The sequence below is a fragment of the Neofelis nebulosa genome, chromosome 8 (assembly GCF_028018385.1).
Source record: "Neofelis nebulosa isolate mNeoNeb1 chromosome 8, mNeoNeb1.pri, whole genome shotgun sequence".
Classification (NCBI taxonomy): domain Eukaryota; kingdom Metazoa; phylum Chordata; class Mammalia; order Carnivora; family Felidae; genus Neofelis; species Neofelis nebulosa.
This window is the reverse complement of record NC_080789.1, coordinates 8,118,006-8,138,060: the sequence shown is the minus strand read 5'-3', so window position 1 is coordinate 8,138,060 and position 20,055 is coordinate 8,118,006. Positions and strand designations below refer to the sequence as shown.

Here is a 20,055-nt window from a genome sequence, read left to right as displayed (position 1 = left end):
AACTTCTTACTTAACACGTCTCCAGAGGCAAGAGAAACAAAAGCAAAAATGAACTATTGGGACCTCATCAAAATAAAAAGCTTCTTCTGCACAGTGAAGGAAACAATCAGCAAAACTAAAAGGCAACTCACGGAATGGGAGAAGATATTTGCAAATGACATATCAGATAAAGGGTTAGTATCCAAAATCTATAAAGAACTTATCAGATTCAACATCCAAAAAACAAATAATCCAGTGAAGAAATGGGCAAAAGACATGAATAGACACTTCTCCAAAGAAGACATCCAGATGGCCAACCAGCACATGAAAAAATGCTCAACATCACCCATCATCAGGGAAATACAAATCAAAACCACAATGAGGTACCACCTCACACCTGTCAGAATGGCTAACATTCACAACTTGGGCAACAACAGATGTTGGCGAGGATGCAGAGAAAGAGGATCTCTTTTGCAATGCTGGTGGGAATGCAAACTGGTGCAGCCACTCTGGAAAACAGCATGGAGGTTCCTCAAAAAATTAAAAATACAACTACCCTACGACCCAGCAATTCCACTACTAGGTATTTATCCAAGAGATACAGGTGTGCTGTTTCGAAGGGACACATGCACCCAACGTTTATAGTAGCACTATCAACAATAGCCAAAGTATGGGAAGAACCCAAATGTCCATCGATGGATGAATGGATAAAGATGTGGGGTGTGTGTGTGTCTGTGTGTGTATACATACACACACATACATATATACATATACACACATACATACGTATATACAATGGAGTATCACTTGGCAATCAAAAAGAATGAAATCTTGCCATTTGCAACAATGTGGGTGGAACTGGAGGGTATTATGCTAAGTGAAATTAGTCAGGGAAAGACAAATATATGACTTCACTCATATGAGGACTTTAAGATAGAAAACGGATAAACATAAGGGAAGGGAAGCAAAAATAATATAAAAACAGGGAGGGGGACAAAACATAAGAGACTCTTAAACATGGAGAACAAACAGAGGGTTGCTGGAGGGGTTGTGGGAGGGGAGATGGGATAAATGCATAAGGGGCATTAAGGAATCTACTCCTGAAATCATTGTTGCACTATATGCTAACTTGGATGTAAATTTAAAAAATAAATTTTAAAAACGCAAAATAAAAGGGAAAACATTTAATATTGAATTTTAATTGAAAATATCAGTATAAACTCAAGGTTTCATAACTTTTTTCCTTAAAATCATTATTTAAAAAATGTTTTTCTAACTCTGTTCAAATGAAATGACAGAAATAATGCTATCCCAGAGGCAATGAACATATCTAGTGGCCAAACTTTACTTTCCGTAAACATTATCCTCACAAAAATGAACCCTAGTTTCTTGAAGAAATGGTTCTTCTGAGTCTAGGACAAGCAAAACAGGAGATGAGCCCACGCTACCTTGTACCATAAAGCAAAGAAATGCTCAAAGATTACTGGGCTCTCAAGAGGATCAACAGCAATACATGAACTTTTTGACTCCCAGAGCACTAATTCTAATCTTTTACCTTTATCTTTGACGTGCATCTTCATAATCACCAGAGCTTTTTTGAGTACCTAATACAGTTGTCCCATGCATATCCATTTTCATTCTCATCCACACTTGGGAGTACAACACCCTTCTAATCCACATAAGATGTAAATGTCATTGGACATCTCATCCCCAAGCCACAAATACTCACTTGTATAACATTAAGTTTTGCTTCCAGGAAATGATGACTAATCTAGGATAAATTCACTTCTTTATTTTCCCCTTTTTCTGATTTTCAGGTGACCTGTAAGTAACTAAAGTAGTTTGAGGCTAAGGAATTCCTTCTTCTACAACATATTGTTTAACGTTAGGTTACAGAATTAAAAGAAAATTTGTAAGGCCATGTTCTTTTTTAGAAATAATTTTGATCCTTACCTTAAATTTGATTATATGTAGTCAAAAACTGTAAAACAATGGTTTTCTTTGAAGAAATAAAATGAATTTTCATTTGTTCCTTATAGTCCCTCAATTATTACCGAGCACATATTATCTTGAAATAAAATCCTTAGGCAACTTCGTTTTGCTTTAAAGGCATATTAAAACATCAGATTTAAATTTTAGAAGTTCTGAAAATAATGAAATTCCATTATTTACCGGTGTGCTTTCCCTCGCCACTTGTAAGGCTGAGCTGAATCAGGATTTATTTCAATAGCTCTGTCACAGTCTCGGATGGCAGCATTTGGCTTCTGTAATTTGATGAAGACACTAAAAAAGAAGTGTAACATTAAAAAGTATTTATTTTGGGGCGCCTGGTTGGCTCAGTCAGTTGAGCGTCTGACTCTTGATTTCGGTTCAAGTCATGATCTCACAGTTGTGAGATCAAGCCCCACGTTGGGCTCTGTGCTGAGAGTGGAGCCTGCTTTGGATTCTCTCCTCTCTCTCTTTCTCTGCCCCTCCCCTGCGCATGGGCATGCTCTCTCAAAAGAAACAAACATTAAAAAAAAGTATTCATTTCGAACAATAACACCTTTGGGATAGTCACAGAAGCAATTCTATTGAAATCAATGAGCAGGAATTATTCACAGCAGAAAGGGATGCTTTTTTTGTTTAGACCTCTCACCTGGCTCTCTTGGCATACAGAATGGCCAAGCGAGGATTCAGCTTGATGGCATCCGTGAACAAGTCAATGGCTTTCTGCAGTTCACCTAAAGTAAAACAGGTTGAGAAATAAAGAATAAGAAATATCTCCCATTCTTAGTAGGACTCATGAGTTTTTTTTAAAGAAAAAAAATAAAAGGATAAAATTAAACTTACAAAGAAAAAAGTACTCATACTAAATTTACAGGGTTGATTAAAAATACTATTTGAATTCACAGGAACGATATAAAAATTCAAGAAAACCAGAACTCATGCAAAGTCCTTAACTCACATTTTAAATTCATTTACTGTGTATCCTATTCACATAGTTAGTTAGCTTCTTTGTGTATTAGTGCCTTCAGTGAAGTCATTCAACAAATAAAACATACTATACAATTAGAATAAGTCTTTTACACAAAGTTTAATTTTGGGGCATAGGAAACATGGGGAGGGAAGACAAACACAGAGTTTTAAAGGTAATGTCACAGTTCACTTTGGAAAATACATTTACCCAGCTAGTAAATGTGTAAAGAAAGAACTTTAACAGAACTCCTAAACAATGCAGAAGAATGTGGAATGTCATTAGTTACTACTGCAGATGTCTATGACAAATTATTACGCTTGGAGGTCTAATAAGTAATTCACAGCTACCATGTTCAAAACTGAACTGTTAACTCTGACCCCATCTCTAAAATCCACTTCTCTAAAAATAAATAAATAAATAAATAAATAAATAAATAAATAAATAAATAAAATCCACTTCTCATCCTTATATTATCAACTAAATATGTGGTTCTTTCATTCACTCTAGTTTAGAGGTCAGCAAACTTTTCTGGAAAGGGCCACATAAAAATTATTTTTGCAATCATCAACTATTCAATTCTGCTGTTGTAGTTGCAGACAACACATAAACAAATGCATGTAGTTATGTTGTTCCATTACATTTTTATAAAAATAGGAGGCTATAGTTTGGCTAATTTGTCATCTACCTCATGCCCCAAATCTTGGGAGTCATTCTCAACTCCCCAATCTAAAACCGTTTTTACTGATTGCTATGACAAAAAAGTAAGAACTGTAGAAAAACAGATGTGGAACGGGAAATGAGGGTGGCAGTGTTCAATATGAATCCAAGATTCGAAAAGCTATTTAGTGCCCAAATATATACATCGCTTATTAGAAAACAAATATTACGTAAGAATAAGATTAAATACATTTTTTCAATTTGTGTATACGATTTTCCAATCACTAACTTGTTATGACACAGATACTTACTAAATTATTTGGACCTAACTACACTATAAATGGAACTCTTAGCCACTTCTTTTGGCCTAAAAGGTATGTTCAAGTCATGACAGTAAGGACACTAGGAACAGAGAAAGTCTGAGACTCTTTGCCCTAATCCAAGCCATCATCATTAGCCGCTTGGATTAGCAAATATGACTTGATTTCTTGCATTCCCTCTGTAGTATCATGACAATGCACTTTATATCTGCTGTAAGGAGCCGGAGAACCCCATCTTCTGTGCTCAAGGATACACTTCACAAGCGGCTCCCAGCTAATGTTAATGACTAAATAACAGCAAGGACACCAAGACTGGCCCATTATTGTGAGACTGTTAACTCCTCTATTGGACAACTCTGGCTTGCCAAGACGTTTTAGAAACACACCCATAGAGGATTGTGTCTCTCTCCTACACAGGGATAAACACACAACTCTCTCACTGCCTTCCAAACTCCTCTGGCTCTCCCCGCTCCCCCTATTTTCCCTCTCAGGTATTTTCTTAGATTTCTGGCACATCAACACATTTTGGCTTCTTCCTCTGCAATGAACATACCCTTATTTGCCCCTATAACCTGATTTACATAAAAGAGCAAGAATAATCCTTTTCAAAAGTAAATACACTCACAATGAAGCTCTCCTACTCAAAAACAAAAACTCCTACCCACAACACCTCAATAGCTTCCCAATCATCCTTAAGGATAAAATTGTTAAGTCCTTAGTCTAACCTACAAAGTTTAATGATCTATCTTCCCCACCACCTTCCCACCACCCATCTCCCACTACTCCAAAGCGCTTTTATGACCTCAACTCCATCTGCCATTCTTACCCCTTCACTCGCCTCGCTCCAGCTACAAGGCCCTTCTGTTATGCTCTCCCAGTTAGCCTCTGTACTTGTTCTTCACCTGTCTCAAAGGCTCTTCCTCACATTGCTTACTCACTTCATCATATACTTTTCTGACCACCCTTTGCAAAATATAGCTTTCATCAGTGACTATTTTTTTTACTCAGCTCTATTTTTCTTCATCACGCTTATTACCACCCAACATTAAATTACAATTTGGTTTTGTTCCCCAGTAATATATGAGGTTCAAAGGAAAAAAATGTGGTCTCTTTTGTTTTTCTCACTGTATATCTAGCATCTAAAACACTGCCTAGGGCGCCTGGGTGGCTCAGTTGGTTGAGGGTCTGACTTCAGCTCAGGTCATGATCTCACGGTTTGTGAGTTTGAGCCCCGTGTCGGGCTCTGTCCTGACAGCTCAGAGTCTGGAACCTGCTTCGGATCCTGTGACTCCCTCTCTCTTTGCCACTCCGACGCTCGCCCTCTGTCTCTCAAAAATGAGTAAATATAAAATAATCTTAAAAATAAAAAATAAAACACTGACTAGAGGGGTGCCTGGGTGGCCCACTCTGTTGAGCGTGTGACTTCGGCTCAGGTCATAATATCTCAAGGCTAGTGGGTTCAAGTCCCCAATCAGGCTTTGCACTAAAAGCACAGAGCCTGCTTCAGATTCTCTATCTCCCTCTCTCTCTGCCCCTCCCCCACTCATGCTCATTCTCTCAAAAATATATATTAAGAAAATAAAATAAAAACACTGCCTAGAACATGCTAAGCTTTAAATATATTAAACAGAAAAGCGTAATAAACGTAACATAACTAATAACGTGACAGCTAAAAACACTTACTAAGATCTTAAATTCAGTAAGAATACTGACACTTTAGAAATACCAGTAACTTGGGGAGCCTGGGTGGCTCAGTTGGTTGAGGGTCTGACTTCAGCTCAGGTCATGATCTCACGGTTCGTGAGTTTGAGCCCCGCATCGGGCTCACTGCTGTCAGCTTAGAGTCCGCTTCGGATCCTATGTCCCCGTCTCTCTCTGCCCCTCCCCTGCTCATGCTTTCTCTCAAAAATGAATAAACATAAAAAAAAAAAAAGAAAAAATACCAGTACCTTAATAAGAATGGTACCAGATACTATTCTAGGCATAATACACATATTTATTCCTCAATATACTATGTAGGTACATTATCCTTATCGTACAAAGGAGGAAACAGAAGCAGAGACAAAGAGTAACTTCTCTAAGTTTGCCTAGCTAGTAAGTGCCAGAACTGGGATTCAAAACCCAGGCACTCTGGCTTCCTAAGTTCAGTGTTTAATTATATTCCTGTCTCTCCAACCCCACGCAGGGCCTGAATCTACAATCCCAGGCTTAGAATACTAATGTTTTATCCAAGATATACTATAAAATTACATTTATTCTAAAACTAGAACTAGGTTAAATTTACACATGAATACAGCTTGGAAAGAAATGTGGAAAAACAAGAACATGACTTATCAGGTAGTGGCAGCAACTTCATTTTATTAAAAATTGCTAAGGCAATAATAAGAAAACAAATTTAAGAAATATAAAACAATATGCCGAAATAAGTGACAAAAATAATAAATGAATTGGTATCATGGCACAGTAAGATCCTGCACAAGTCAAAACCCTTCTGCGACCTCAGATTATTCATTAACCTGTAAAATGGGAGTAGTATGAGGTTTTAATGAAATAATGCACATTAAATACAATAAAACTGTCAGGTAGGTAGAAAGCACAAAATAAATGTTGGATAAATAGACATTAGGTAGTAGTAAAATTAAAAGATTAGTGTGGAAAAGGAGTGGTCAGGAAGAGAAGTGGCTGAGATCAATTGATGGGTATGAATTAAAGCAGAAATAGGTGAAGAAGAGCTTTAGAGAGAAGCAGCAGAGCACAAGTGTAGGAACATTCTAGGACAGCAAGGTCTGGCTGTAATGAGAGGTTAATATTCAAAAAGAAGAGAACAAGGCTGGGAAGGCAAAATATGGGATCTGACTCTAGCAGGTTTAATGCCTTGATGAAGATCTTCAGAAAGTGTGCAAAAAGCTAGTCAGAGGTTACAAGCAAAGGAATTTGTGGAAATAAAAAGCGGTTCTAAGAAAGAATAATCTAGGGACAGTGAACAGAAAGCAATAAAGGAACTAGACATTTAAGGTAGGCAAATTATTGAGGCTAATGCAATGGCATAAACATGTGAAAATGACCTAAACTAAGAAGGTGGTGAGATCACAAAAAAAAGAAAGCGAATACATTTGCCAACTTGTAATAGCAATCAACGCTAAACTCCTCAAGTTCAGTCATCTTCTAATTCTACAGGCGGAAGTCCAAACGCACTCCAGCAACAGACAGCAACAGCTCCACCACAATGGCATTGTGGCACACTAACACACAGCTATGGAAGGGTCTGCATAGTACCCAAGAAATGATTTGTTTTTATAAATTATAACTGATTAAATATTATGCTTACTACTACCAGCACTCTCCCACTTTGAAAGGATTTTCTGAAGAGGATCTAACATGCAAAGATTAGAATAAGAATGTTATTATCCTATGGACATCATTTGCCAAGGGTGTTGCTGTGTCAAAAGTTAAGAGCCACTGTGCTGCTACTACTACCCCCCCTTTTTTTTTTTTTTTTTAAGACTTTTGCCTCTTCTCAGCATAGAAACACAAGGATATAGCTGGTAAAGGAGTCTTTGAGTCACAGAAAGAAGCGTCCAATGCCCTGAGGCAAGGTAATTGATACCTGAGTGGTTTCAGCCTCTTTATCAAAGGGGAAGGGGTGGGTAGAGAATAGGACGCTTACTTTCTTCTCCAGTATAAGATACTCAGCAAATTTAAGTTCCCTTCCACTGTTCCACTATTTTAACAGCTGCTGCAGGGAAAAAGAGAATATATAGAAATATAGCAAAGACGAAAAAAAAAAAAAAATCACTCACCATCATTTAGGGCATCAATGGCAGCCACTTTTTTATCATTTGCCTGATCCATCATTTCCTCGGTTATCTAGGGGGAAATCGTAGGTCAACTTAGAAGTAACAGAGAAAGCAAAGAGAAGGAAGCAGCTTGGGCTTTCTTAGGGATGGGGAGATATAACCCTCATTTTCACTCATTCTTCTCTTGTTTCCAGGGAACAAAGAGGATAACTATGGTAAGTGTTTAGTAAGAAATTACACAGGATGAGCTTTAATCTTTCATAATGAACAATAAATTGCACTCCCTACCTTTACTTTAGACATCACCTTTGTGTCCCTCCATCCCAACCAACCTAAGCAAGATGTTCCTGCCCTGGTCTTATCAACTCCTTTCTAGTTATTCACAAATACTAAAACTCAATCTCCTCATAAAGATGTAACTAAGTCCTGTTATACTTGAATTTTAAGTGAAATGTCTCATCCTTTTGTTCGAACAAAGACCTACAGAGTACCTATACTGTACAGAATACAAGATGTTGACAGTACAATGATCATTAGTAACAAAAACTTATAGCAAACATCCTACCTAAATGGAAAATGGTTATTTCTTTTAAAAAAGGCAAAAAGATTCATTCCACCATTAACCACTGTGTAAAATATTACTGCTGCTGGCTAGTTCATTAAGAAAATAACTTGACAGGTTTAAGAATTGGAAGGAAACACCAAGCTGTCTTCATATTTAACTAGAAAACCCAATAGAACTGACAGGTTGTTAGATCTACTAAGACAATTCAATAAAGTCCTTAGAAACACAGAAACAACATAAAAAAATAAGAGTTCCTCCACATCAGCAAAAATCAATTACAAAACTGGACAGAACAGGATACCATTCTAAGAACATGTAAGACTTTCAAGGGGAGAAAAAGTAAAATTCTATTAAAGAACACTAGATGTATACCATGTTCATGGGGAAAAAAAAATTTTTTTTAAAGTAGGCTACACGCCGAGCATGGCGCCCAACATGGGGCTTGAACTTATGACACTGAGATTAAGACGTGAGCTGAGATCAAGAGTCAGAGGCTTAACTGACTGAGCCACCCAGGTGCCCCAAGAAAAAATTTTTTGAATACTTCAACCGAACCGCAAGTTACTCAGTAAATTCAAATTCCAACAAAAACTCCTACAAGTTTAAAAATCTTTTTCAAACAAAGAACAAAAAAGAACAAAGACACACTTTACCAGATAGTCAGACATCCTACAAATCCAGAATAATTAAAAAAGACAACTCAGTTTATGGCAACATGGTACACATAAAACCCTGAATAAATGTAAAAGTCATCTTTGACATAAGAATGTAGAAATCCTCAAAGAACAAGATTAAATGAAGACTTGAAATCCAGTAAGGTAGCCAAGTACTCCATCTGCTTTCACCCCTTCAGCAGGCGTCAAACCTGGTGATCTCACAATTCTGTTTTTGAAGGTAGTGGACACATGAAAGAAAATCTAGATTCAGGTGAAGAGAATACATGTTGTCTAATCAGATACCCTCCAATAAATCTGGAATCCCACCCACATGCCTATACCTGCAAGAATAGCAAACCCAAAATAAATTGGTCCCAATGAAAGGAACAGCCAAGTAGAAAGAAAAAGAAACTCCCCTGTAAACTTATAATGATAAGCCAGAGTTTCTGGTGGAATTCACATTACTTGTATAGTTACACAAACAACAGAAAAACCATGCTGAGATTTTAAAGTGGTCCTTGACTTGGTACCTCCAATCCAGAGTCTTGATGGAAGCAAACACTTCCCTCTTTGGAGGAATACACCTTCTACCCAGGCCCCAAAAACTTTTCCACAGGTGAAATGTCAAAGAACTCATGGTCAAAATATCAACACATAAGTACACACAGTCAAAATATCCACACACACACAAACCATCCACAAATAAATGAGCAAGAGCCAGGAAAAGTAAAAGAATAAGGCCAGTAAGAGTTTGATAAAGATTTTAATGTGTTTAAGAAAACAGAGGCACATTTTGAAAATGAGTAAGGAAAAAGTGACTTATAAATAACCAAGTGTACTTCAAAATGAATCAAAGCAAAACATAAAGATGAAAAACACAAGCATTCAAATTCAAACATCAACAGCATACATCATTCAGCAGTGATAAAGAGATGAAACTTAATAGTGAAAAAATCTAATACATATCTAACTAGGGCTCGAGAATGACAGTAGAGAGAATGGGGAAGAGGCGATATTTGAAAGGTATTAGTTGGAATGTTCCAGAACTAAGAAAGTTAACCCTAGAATTTAAAATGCCCAACAGGGGCCCCCGGGTGGCTCAGTCGGTCAACTGTCCAACTTTGGCTCAGATTGTGATCTCACAGTTCACAAGTTCAAGTCCCATGTCGGTCTCTGTGCTGACAGCTCAGAGCCTGGAGTCTGCTTCAGATTCTGCGTCTCCCTCTCTCTCTGCCCCTCCCCCACTCTCTCTCTCAAAATAAAAGCATTAGAAAACTTTTTTTAAATGCCCAATATATCCCAAGTAGCACAAATGAAGTATTATAAACCTAAATACCTGAAAGTGACACGACATCATCAATAAATAAAATTCATAATTTAAAAAATTCCTTTTACAAAGAATGACAAAAAGTACCTATATTTGTTCTTAAAGATGCACACAGCTTTACAGAGAAAATGCTAAAAAATTACTTAAAAACATTAGAAAAGACCTAAAAAATTAGATACAGATTCATGGGTAGTTAATCTCAATAGTGAACTGTATCTTCTCCTAACTTGATTTAGATTTAATGCAATTCTAAATCAATTAGATTTGGGGTGGGGGGATGACACTTGATAATATTCTAAAATTTATATGGAAAAAGGCCAACAAAACAGCCAAAATATTCCTAGACCGCTGGGGGTCCTTACCCTAAGGTTAAGGTAAGACAATGTGTCATCAGCACACAGAAAAAAATTAGACAAGAACACAGCACCAGAAGTGGCTCACATGTACATGAAACAGTACATTTTGGCACTGGTGGGGAAAGAAATTCTTTAATAGCGCTGACAGGTAGATTAAAGGTGAAAGGTTAACAAAGTTTTCAAAAGGGAAAAATATATTACAGTAATTATAACCTTGAGATAATAAAGCATGATATATAAGAGAATTATCAATTTAAGAGAAAAGATTGTTTATTAAAACATAAAAAATACAAGTCACAAACTAGCAGAAAATATGTAAAACACATATAAATGACAAATTGTTAGTCTCTAGAATATAAAATGAACTATAAATCGGTATGAAAAAGGCAAACCAGAAGAAAAATGGGAAAAGTCAAAATAGGACTTCACAAATACCTGTGAATGAATGACTAATAAACATTAGAACATGCTCAACTTTATTAGAAATCAGAAAAACTCCAATTGAAAGCCACAAGGGCATACCATTTCATACCTGGCAGAGATGAAATCTGATAGTATCAAGTGTTGGCGAGGAAATGGACCAAGCTTCTAAACCACAATTACTGTATTTTAGTGTTTCTCAAGCCTTTCTCATTATCAAACCCCAAAGAACCATTTGAGACATTTTTTAATACTCCCCCACTCCATTTTAATACCACACAGATATACCACACGTATGTTATGACCCTCTGGAAGACCACTAACCATTGTAATATGTAAGTTTTTTTTTTTTGTAAGCTCCCCTCCAAAGAACCAATTTTCACCACCTTGAGGGTAACACTGTACCCGTTGTGACAAAATCACTTTGGAAGCCAATTTAATATTAGATATCCCATTAATAAGTAATTCCATTTGTAAATGTAAATGTTAGGTGAACTTAAAGAGCAGTCAAACCAGATGCAAATTGAAAAAGCAGATAAACGGCAAATAACAAAGATTTCAAAGATTGTTAGAGTATGATTACAAATAATGGGAATTTCTACAAATGTTTTAAGTACTAAAATAAAATGCTTTCCTAAATGCCTTAAGTTAGAGAAAGATTTAGCATGTGATTTTCCTGGCAGAATTACATCATAAAAGTCACTGCGATAGGTGGGACCTTTACATTCCTTACGACAAGCAGAAAATAAGCCACTGGACTCACCTCTACATTTTCATCTCCCATTTCTTGAGGGGCATCAGTATCTGGTTCAATCACACCTTCATTGTCAATTTCTGCCAAAGTTAAAAAAATGATAGTAAGACCTGTGATGCCCCACATAGCAGCCACCAGCCACATAAGACTATTAAAAACTAATGAACTATGGCTACTGCAACTGATAAGCTAAGTATTTTACTTTATGTTATTTAAACATATTAGGGAAATAAAAATATTTCCTTATTAAATACTACTGTATTGTTTTGTTAAAATTATATTTCATTTTAACTGTTACATCACCAGAGGTATTTATCATTATCTTATCCTAGAAATGTCGGCAAGTGCAGTTTCTAGTATTACACACACACTCCACTGACTTTGTGTCAAAATGATTCCATTCAAATATTTTATTCTATACATCAATGTACTCTAATGTTTTAAAAAATATTTTATGCAGATAGCACAAATTATAATAATGATGTAAATCATAATGAAGTATTTACTTTTTAAATAAATTTTAATTTTAAAATAAAGGCACCCTGCTAATGCAGACTCAAATGCCAAAGCTAGCACTATAACCAAAACAGTAAATAAGAGGTATGTCATAGATTTCATGACAACTGTAATTTGTTACAGCAAAGCAAAACAAAATAACTGCTCTATATAAAAAACTTTTCAAAATAATGGGCATTAAGAGACATTTTTAGCAAACAGAGCAAATTTAATGTTTCCTGTTGTCAAAAAAGAATGAAACTGAAATTAGCTACCTGAAGTCAGAATTATCTCAAACAAAAACATTTTAGTCAATTTTTAATGGTAACTGAGCCTGTCACTTTGCCTAATCATAAAACAGCTTAATTCATACAAAAAAAAAAAAAAAAAAAAGAAGGAAAAGCTTTTGGATGAAGAGTTGGTTAAGACATTATTATACTAATGGAAATTTTTAGAAAATTACAAGACTAAAAAAGATATTTCACAAAAAGTGAAAGATCTTCAACTAAGCCTCCAAACAAGAAGCCCTTTCTAACAGTACCAAAGTTCACTTGGTTCAAAATTTGAAAAATTACAAGTACTCTTCTTTAGCTTTTAGACAGATTCTATGAGTTAGGAGACTGCCCATTTAGTATCTGGGATATGTGTTTATAGTTTCAAAGGACTTCCAAATTTAGGAAGAGACTTTTTGTCAGTTTGCAGCCTAAAAAAAAAGCCCAAACAGAAAAAACCAAACTAATGGCATATCATCTCTTCTAAAAGGAACAAGTTTTATCAGTGTGTGTACAAGTACAAATAGGAAAATAATTTTTTGGTATTTGATTCAGTTATTGAAAAACTTAAAAACAGTTTTTTTTTTTTTTTTTTTTTTTTTTTTTTTTTTTTATTTATTTTTGGGACAGAGAGAGACAGAGCATGAACGGGGGAGGGGCAGAGAGAGAGGGAGACACAGAATCGGAAACAGGCTCCAGGCTCCGAGCCATCAGCCCAGAGCCTGACGCGGGGCTCGAACTCACGGACCGCGAGATCGTGACCTGGCTGAAGTCGGACGCTTAACCGACTGCGCCACCCAGGCGCCCCTTAAAAACAGTTTTTATCTTATCACTGGATCTTATCAAAAAAAATTTTTTTAAGTTCATTTATTTTTGAGAAAGAGACAGTGTAAGCAGGGAAAGGAAAGAGAGAGAGGGGGAGAGAATCCCAAATAGGCTCCATGCTGTTAGCAGAGCCTGATGCAGAACTCAACTCATTAAACTGTGAAATCCTGACCTGAGCCAAAGGCTTAACCAACTGAGCCACCCAGGGGCCCTTGGAAAACTTTTACCAAAAAACAAAAAAAAACAAAAACAAAAACAAAAAAAAACAAAAACAAAGGGGGGGGAACTTTTACATATATTTAAAACTTGGGTATGTTACCCAACTTTTTCAACTACAAATTTCATTAAATTTGAATATAGATCAAATATTTCCAAGAAAAATATAACCTCTAATATCTGCATTGAAATGTGCTGTAAAGATAAAAATACACTCTGGATTTCGAGACGTCGTATGATAAAAAGGAAAATATTTCACTAATAATTTCTCCATATTGATTACATGTTGAAATGCTAACATTTTAGGTTTGTTAGTTTAGATACATTTATTTGAATTTCATCTGTTTACTTTTTAATTTTTTTTAAATGGCTACTAAAAATTTCATTTCATATGTAGCTCAGCTACATTACATTTCTATTAGATAGCCCTGATTTAGTCCATTTAGTAAAAATCAGCACCGGATCTTATCATGAGGTTATCAAATACAAACTAACTACTACCTCCTCACCTAGATCACTTTCCTCACTTGATGGTTCGTCTGTCTTTATGTTTTCCTCCGCCTTCTTACTATCTGTTTTTTCTTCCTAGCAAAGGGAAGGCAAACAACGCTTTCAGTATTTAATAACACACCCAATATATACACACTAATTTATAAAAACTTATATGTAAACTGTTCACATCCGTTGTTATTTCAGTTGTTAATGCTCCCTTTCTTGTTCTGTTTTGGTAAACTTTAGTTCTGTTTTCATTTCTTTTTAAATCAAATATAGGTCCAATCCTTCATCCAAATATTTTAGACGAGTTTTAGAATTTAAAAAATACTGCGTTACAGAAGCTAATACAAATGCATATCCCACAGTTATGTTACACCCTCAACAGGCACTGTGGTCTACAACTCTCCATAATCAACACATTACTTCTGCAAAAGAAAGTCTGAGCATTCATAATAAGTGGGATAAAGACTATAAAGAGCCTCACATCTGTTTAGATTATGCTTTACACCCAAACAAACTTACTAAAAATCTTCACAATTTCAAGGGTTTTTGAGTTTGGAATTTCAAATAAGGAGCAATGGAACTATAATACACAAATGATGAGAATTCAAAGAATTTCAAAGTGCACATGACGAAAACCAAATTTCTTTCCCATTCTGTAAGTAACCGCTGTGATTTCTGGCATATCCCATTAGATATCCTCAATGCATATATATAAGACAGCTCTGCACTTTGACCTTTCCATTTAATGATGCTGTGTATCGTAGGCAATAGATCACAATCAGCACACCCCGGTCTATTCATACAATTGTATTAGTAAAATTACATAACCAGTTATTTAGGTTTCTCTTTGTAATTCTTAAAAATTGGAATCAAAGCCCTACCTTATTACAAAATATATGTTGAGACTACCATATGCAAGGTGTCAGATGCTTTAGCATATACACTGAATAAGACCAGTTAGAATTCCAAATCAGAATACTTTGTCACAAAAATATTTTAGCAGAAATAGATTAAATATAATTTTGTCTTCATACACGTTTACCACATGGTAAAATATCCTATTTCGGTATCCTACCAAAAGTATCCTATCAGAACTACTAAACTCACAAATGATTCCTCTAAAAAAAGAATAACTACTTTGAAGGCTTTTGCTGAAGTTCTCTTATATCACTTGCTCAAAGACAGAACTTCTGATTTCATATCTAAATAGATAAACCTTGTTTAAGGTTCTAAATGATAAAATAAATTTTCTTATCAACTTCTAATCAGTAAACTTGGGGATTTTAGACATAAAAGCCCAAAATAGGAGAAATAAGAATTCTGAAGGAAGCATTCTTAAGAGTATACCCACCCCATCACTAAATTTCAGCTACTGCCAAACTCCTCCTGATCTTAACTCACCTTTTTGGCAAATATGTTAAAGCAACATCATGACTCATAACTTAGAAATATCCCTGAGGTGGTATGGCAGAAAAACTTAAGAACTACTGATTTGGGCTATTTTTCATTTATTTTGCAAGTATTAATTAAGTACCCACAATACACAAAACCCTGTGCTACGTGCTAACCATAGAATGACGATGAAGACTACAAAATGCATACAATCACAGAGCTTACCACCCACAGGTCATGCATATAACACACACAGAACATTTACTCCCAAACGTGGTGAACGTTCAACCCTGGTGTTAAATCAGATGCCAGACACTTGATGTCCGAATAGAAATTTTACAAAGATCTTATCTCCAAGAGATCCTAAAGAAACCAGGAGTGGTAATTTGAGAGCAGCACTTTAAAAACACCTGTAAGATACTTCATATACAATTTTATTGCTAAACATACAAATGAAATTCATAACTTACCTTGATATTGTCTTCTGATTTAGTTTTATGAGTAGCAGGTGGTATTTTACCCCCCATGCTTGAGGAAGATGAGAAAAAAGATACTTGTTTAGAAAACTAAAATTCACTGAGCCAAGCAACATTATTTATGCTGGAAAGAAAAGACACAGATGATTATCTTTTCAAACCTTTAAGAGTAAACTCAATTAATTTGAATGCTTCAGTATTTTTTCATCTTAAAATTTTATTTATTTAGCAAACTGGTTTTTTTTTTTTAACTTTTTTATATTAATTTATTTTTGAGAGACAGAGAGACAGCATGAGCAGGGGAGGGGCAGAGAGAGAGGGGGACACAGAATCAGAAGCAGGCTCCGAGCTGTCAGCACAGAGCCCGATGAGGGGCCTGAACCCACGAACCATGAGATCATGACCTGAGCCAGTTGGACGCTTAACCGACTGAGCCACCCAGGTGCCCCAATTTAGCAAACTGGTTAATGAAAATCTAACCCTTTCTTCGCCTCACTTAGCCTAATGAAAACATAATTACATAGCTGGTCTGTGCCCATTCCCAGAAGAAAAGAGGCAGAAAACACGTTAATGACAAAATCATTTGTACAGGTATACTGAATCCAAAACTTCAACTTTAGTAAGAGCTCACTTAAATCCAAATAAGCAGTTTATGAAATGATTATGAAATCACAGTATAATTCAAAATGTTTCCTCTGACTGGGACCTACAAGGATTCTTTCTGCTTAGATTCAAATGCCCCTCACAGTATAAATTTTCTCCTTATCCCTTCCCACAATCCACCGATTAATACTTCCCCTTGGCCTTGCAAGTCCTTCTTTTCCAAACATTCCAAGGCAACACCATGAATCATACACAAATAACTTTAATACAAGGAGGAAAAAAAGCTTATGAAGAATTAGTGCTATATGCTCCATTTGGGGCAGACTCTGAAGCATATGGGCCCCAGGAAGCAGTCCAGTGACTAAAATGTTAAATGGATTAAGGGCCTCCAGGATAGTGAAAGCTGGAGATCACGAAGACTTAACTAAAAATTTGCCTTGAAAAAAGATTAACTTTCATGTAAAATAGGAGATATATTAACTTGGAAAACAAAAAGGAATCTACTTCAGAACACCCTTAAGGATTGATTCTTTATGACTAGAGTTCTATATCCATGTTTACCTTCATTTCAGGTGGGTGGAATTTCTGCACATAGGGTATGTGTATGCTGGATTTAAATGGATACTGGTTCCCCAAAGTTCTACCAATTTATATTTCTATCAGCGGTGCCTAAGAATTCCAGTTCCACAACTTGGCCAACACTTAGCTATTGTCCGTCTTAAGTTTTTAGTCATTTTGATAGATGTATAGTGGTATCCCATTGTAGCTGAGTCTCTTTTCACTTATTTATCAGCCATCTGCATAGCCTTTTTTGTCAAATTCAACTCTCCTCCAGCTATTAGATTGTCACATTTATCTGTAGGTGTTTGTATACTCTGCATACAATCCCTCTGTCAGTTTTATGTGCTGCAAATAGCTTCTCTCACCTGTGGCTTGTCTTTTCACTTACACTGGAGCCAACAAGAAACAAAACTAGAAATCTAAAACAGTAAATGCAGGGGCACCTGGATGGCACAGTTTGTTAAGCATCTAACTCTTGATTTCAGCTCAGGTCACAATCTCAGGGTTCTGTGAGTTCAAACTCTTCAACAGGCTCTGCGCTGACAGTACAGAGCCTGCTTGGGATTCTCTCTTTCCCACTCTCTCTGTCCCCACCCCGCTTGTATGCTCTCAATCTCTCTCTCAAAATAAGCAAACAACAACAACAAAATAGCAAATGCAATAACAAAGTCTGGAATTTCTTGTTAAGCACCAATCAAGAGAAATGTGCACACTTTTCCCATTCTGTTCCATGTAAGTTACAAAAAAAAAAAAAAAAATCTTCACTTAGTACCTTTCACAACAAAATTCTTTAAAATTCTAATCTACAGAGAAACTACTTTTCAAAAGAGCACAGTAATCAAATGGCAGTTCTTTGCAGTTAAATTTTAATGAAGACACATGGCCTCTCTTAAGGCCATGTTTTTTCCCTAAGTTTCGAAATGCAACATTCAGGAATGTACTGAGGTACACATTCAAACGCAGCCGTGACAGTCTAACCTACATTAAAATTTGGGGAACAGCCAGTCTTGCCAAGAAATGTGTTAAGCTAAATCTAATCCTCAGGAAAGATGAGACAAACCCAAATTGAGGGAAATTATCCAAAATAATTGGTCTGTAATATGCAAAACTGCCAAGGTCATGAAAGTCAAGAAATGACTGAAGAATTCTTTCAGAATAGATATTAGGAGTCATAAACAATAAAGTACAACATGTAATTCTGAGGATTTGATAGCATTAATGCAGGATTCTTAGTTTCCTAAGTTTGATGATTACATTGTACAGACTGTCCTTGTTTGTGGGAAATACACAAAGGTGCTGGGGGCACAACACTGGGAATAGTTTCAGGAAACATATTGTTTGTATCGTACTTGCGATTTTCCTGCAAGTTTCAAAAATTTTATTTTTTTATTTTTAAAACTGGAGGGGAGGGAACACAAGGTTTATTCACAAGCTACATACAGTTTCTCACATTCTGAATTCTAGTTACCTGTCCGAAGATTAACACCAATTTATATGTACAGAAATTTCATGTAATGCTTCCAAGATTTAAAACAAGCTAGTTCCCTGCCCAACAGTGCAAACTGGACTTTGCCAGTATAGTCTTTTACGTTGCCAACTAGAGCTAGTGCAGAGACCTTCCTCATACGGAATCACACAAGACCTCATTCATAATTCCCTTAATTTGATACATACCAATTGCTTTAAGCAATAGTTACTTAGGCACCTGTACAAAAACACTGGGTGTTACATTCTAAACTCAACCTGTTCATTTAATATATTTACTGGAAAGCCATATGCCAAACACTGTGCTGGAGATTAGAATACAAAGATACTCCCCTTGATCTTAAGTTACCATAGAATGAAATAATAAAACGGTGTCAAATAATGCTGCTTCCTCTAAAAAAACATCCCAAAACATATTTGTTGAAAAGATCATAGTCTCCCAGGATCCTCAAAGACTAATAAGACAAAAAAATTTCTGCTTCGTATTTCCCTTTGTCCCATTGAAAAAGCTCTTGTTGGGGCATCTGGGTGGCTCAGTCTGTTGAGGTCAGCTCAGGTCATGAGATCACTGCTCATGAGTTCGAGCCCTGCATAGGGCTCTGTGCTGACAGCTCAGAGCCTGGAGCCTGCTTCGGATTCTGTGTCTCCCTCTCTGTCCCTCCCCTGCTTGCACTGTCCCTCTCTCTCTCTCTCTCTCAAAAATAAACATTTTTTAAAAGGAAAAAACAAAAGAAAAGGCTGTTAAATAAATTCTTAACACCAAATAAAATTTTAAGCTATAAACAATGGTAGAAATTCTGGCAAATAAGCAAATAGACTAAATAAATTGTTCTTTAATGTCTAAGCCAGGGTACCTACAACTAATCTAGTATGAAGAGAGAACTCTGAAATGGTTGCAACTTGGGGAGCTCTAAAAGTAGGATTAGGCTTAGGAATATTCCTGGGCCCAGAAATCTCCACATCCAGCCCAATCTTCTATAATCCTGCACTTAAGAAGGATGACGCGAAGTCAGAGAGAAATTGATGTACTTCAAGCAAAGGCCTCAAAGCCTACAAAAATTTTAATTTAGATTAAAATAAAGAGATAACAAAAGCTTCAGAATAGGGCCCCTACACGTGCCAAGATGCCTCATCCCATAATGAAACCAAAAATTTAGGATGCCACATGGAAAGTATAAATGGAAAAAAAAAAAAAAAAGTATAAATGGAACCAGGAAAAAAATCCTGGAATTACCAATGTGAAATGTTAAAAAAAAAAAAAAAAAAAGATACATTAGGTATTTTCTGGAAATAATGTCTGACAATATTTTCCAGACCTTAAACTGGAATTCTCTACACAGCCATAATCACTCCAGCACCAGTTACATTGTTTTTAGGGACTTTTTAACCTTTTCTTCACAGCTCCCTTTTTCCTCTTGAGCAGTGGAACAAAACATTGTATA

The 20,055-nt window shown here is 36.1% G+C and overlaps 1 protein-coding gene across 2 annotated transcripts in view; it reads right to left on the bottom strand.

Annotated features, from left to right (window-relative positions):
* ST13 (ST13 Hsp70 interacting protein) overlaps positions 1 to 20,055 on the bottom strand; it is a 32,170-nt gene that overhangs the window by 10,332 nt on the left and 1,783 nt on the right. For both annotated transcript variants that reach the window (XM_058682135.1, XM_058682134.1), the window contains exons 2-7: positions 15,959 to 16,016; positions 14,108 to 14,183; positions 11,800 to 11,870; positions 7,716 to 7,782; positions 2,618 to 2,702; positions 2,152 to 2,262 (exon numbers count right to left, since the gene is read on the bottom strand). In XM_058682135.1, the coding sequence (XP_058538118.1) occupies positions 2,152 to 2,262; positions 2,618 to 2,702; positions 7,716 to 7,782; positions 11,800 to 11,870; positions 14,108 to 14,183; positions 15,959 to 16,016 (468 nt within the window). The remainder of the gene's footprint in view (positions 1 to 2,151; positions 2,263 to 2,617; positions 2,703 to 7,715; positions 7,783 to 11,799; positions 11,871 to 14,107; positions 14,184 to 15,958; positions 16,017 to 20,055) is intronic.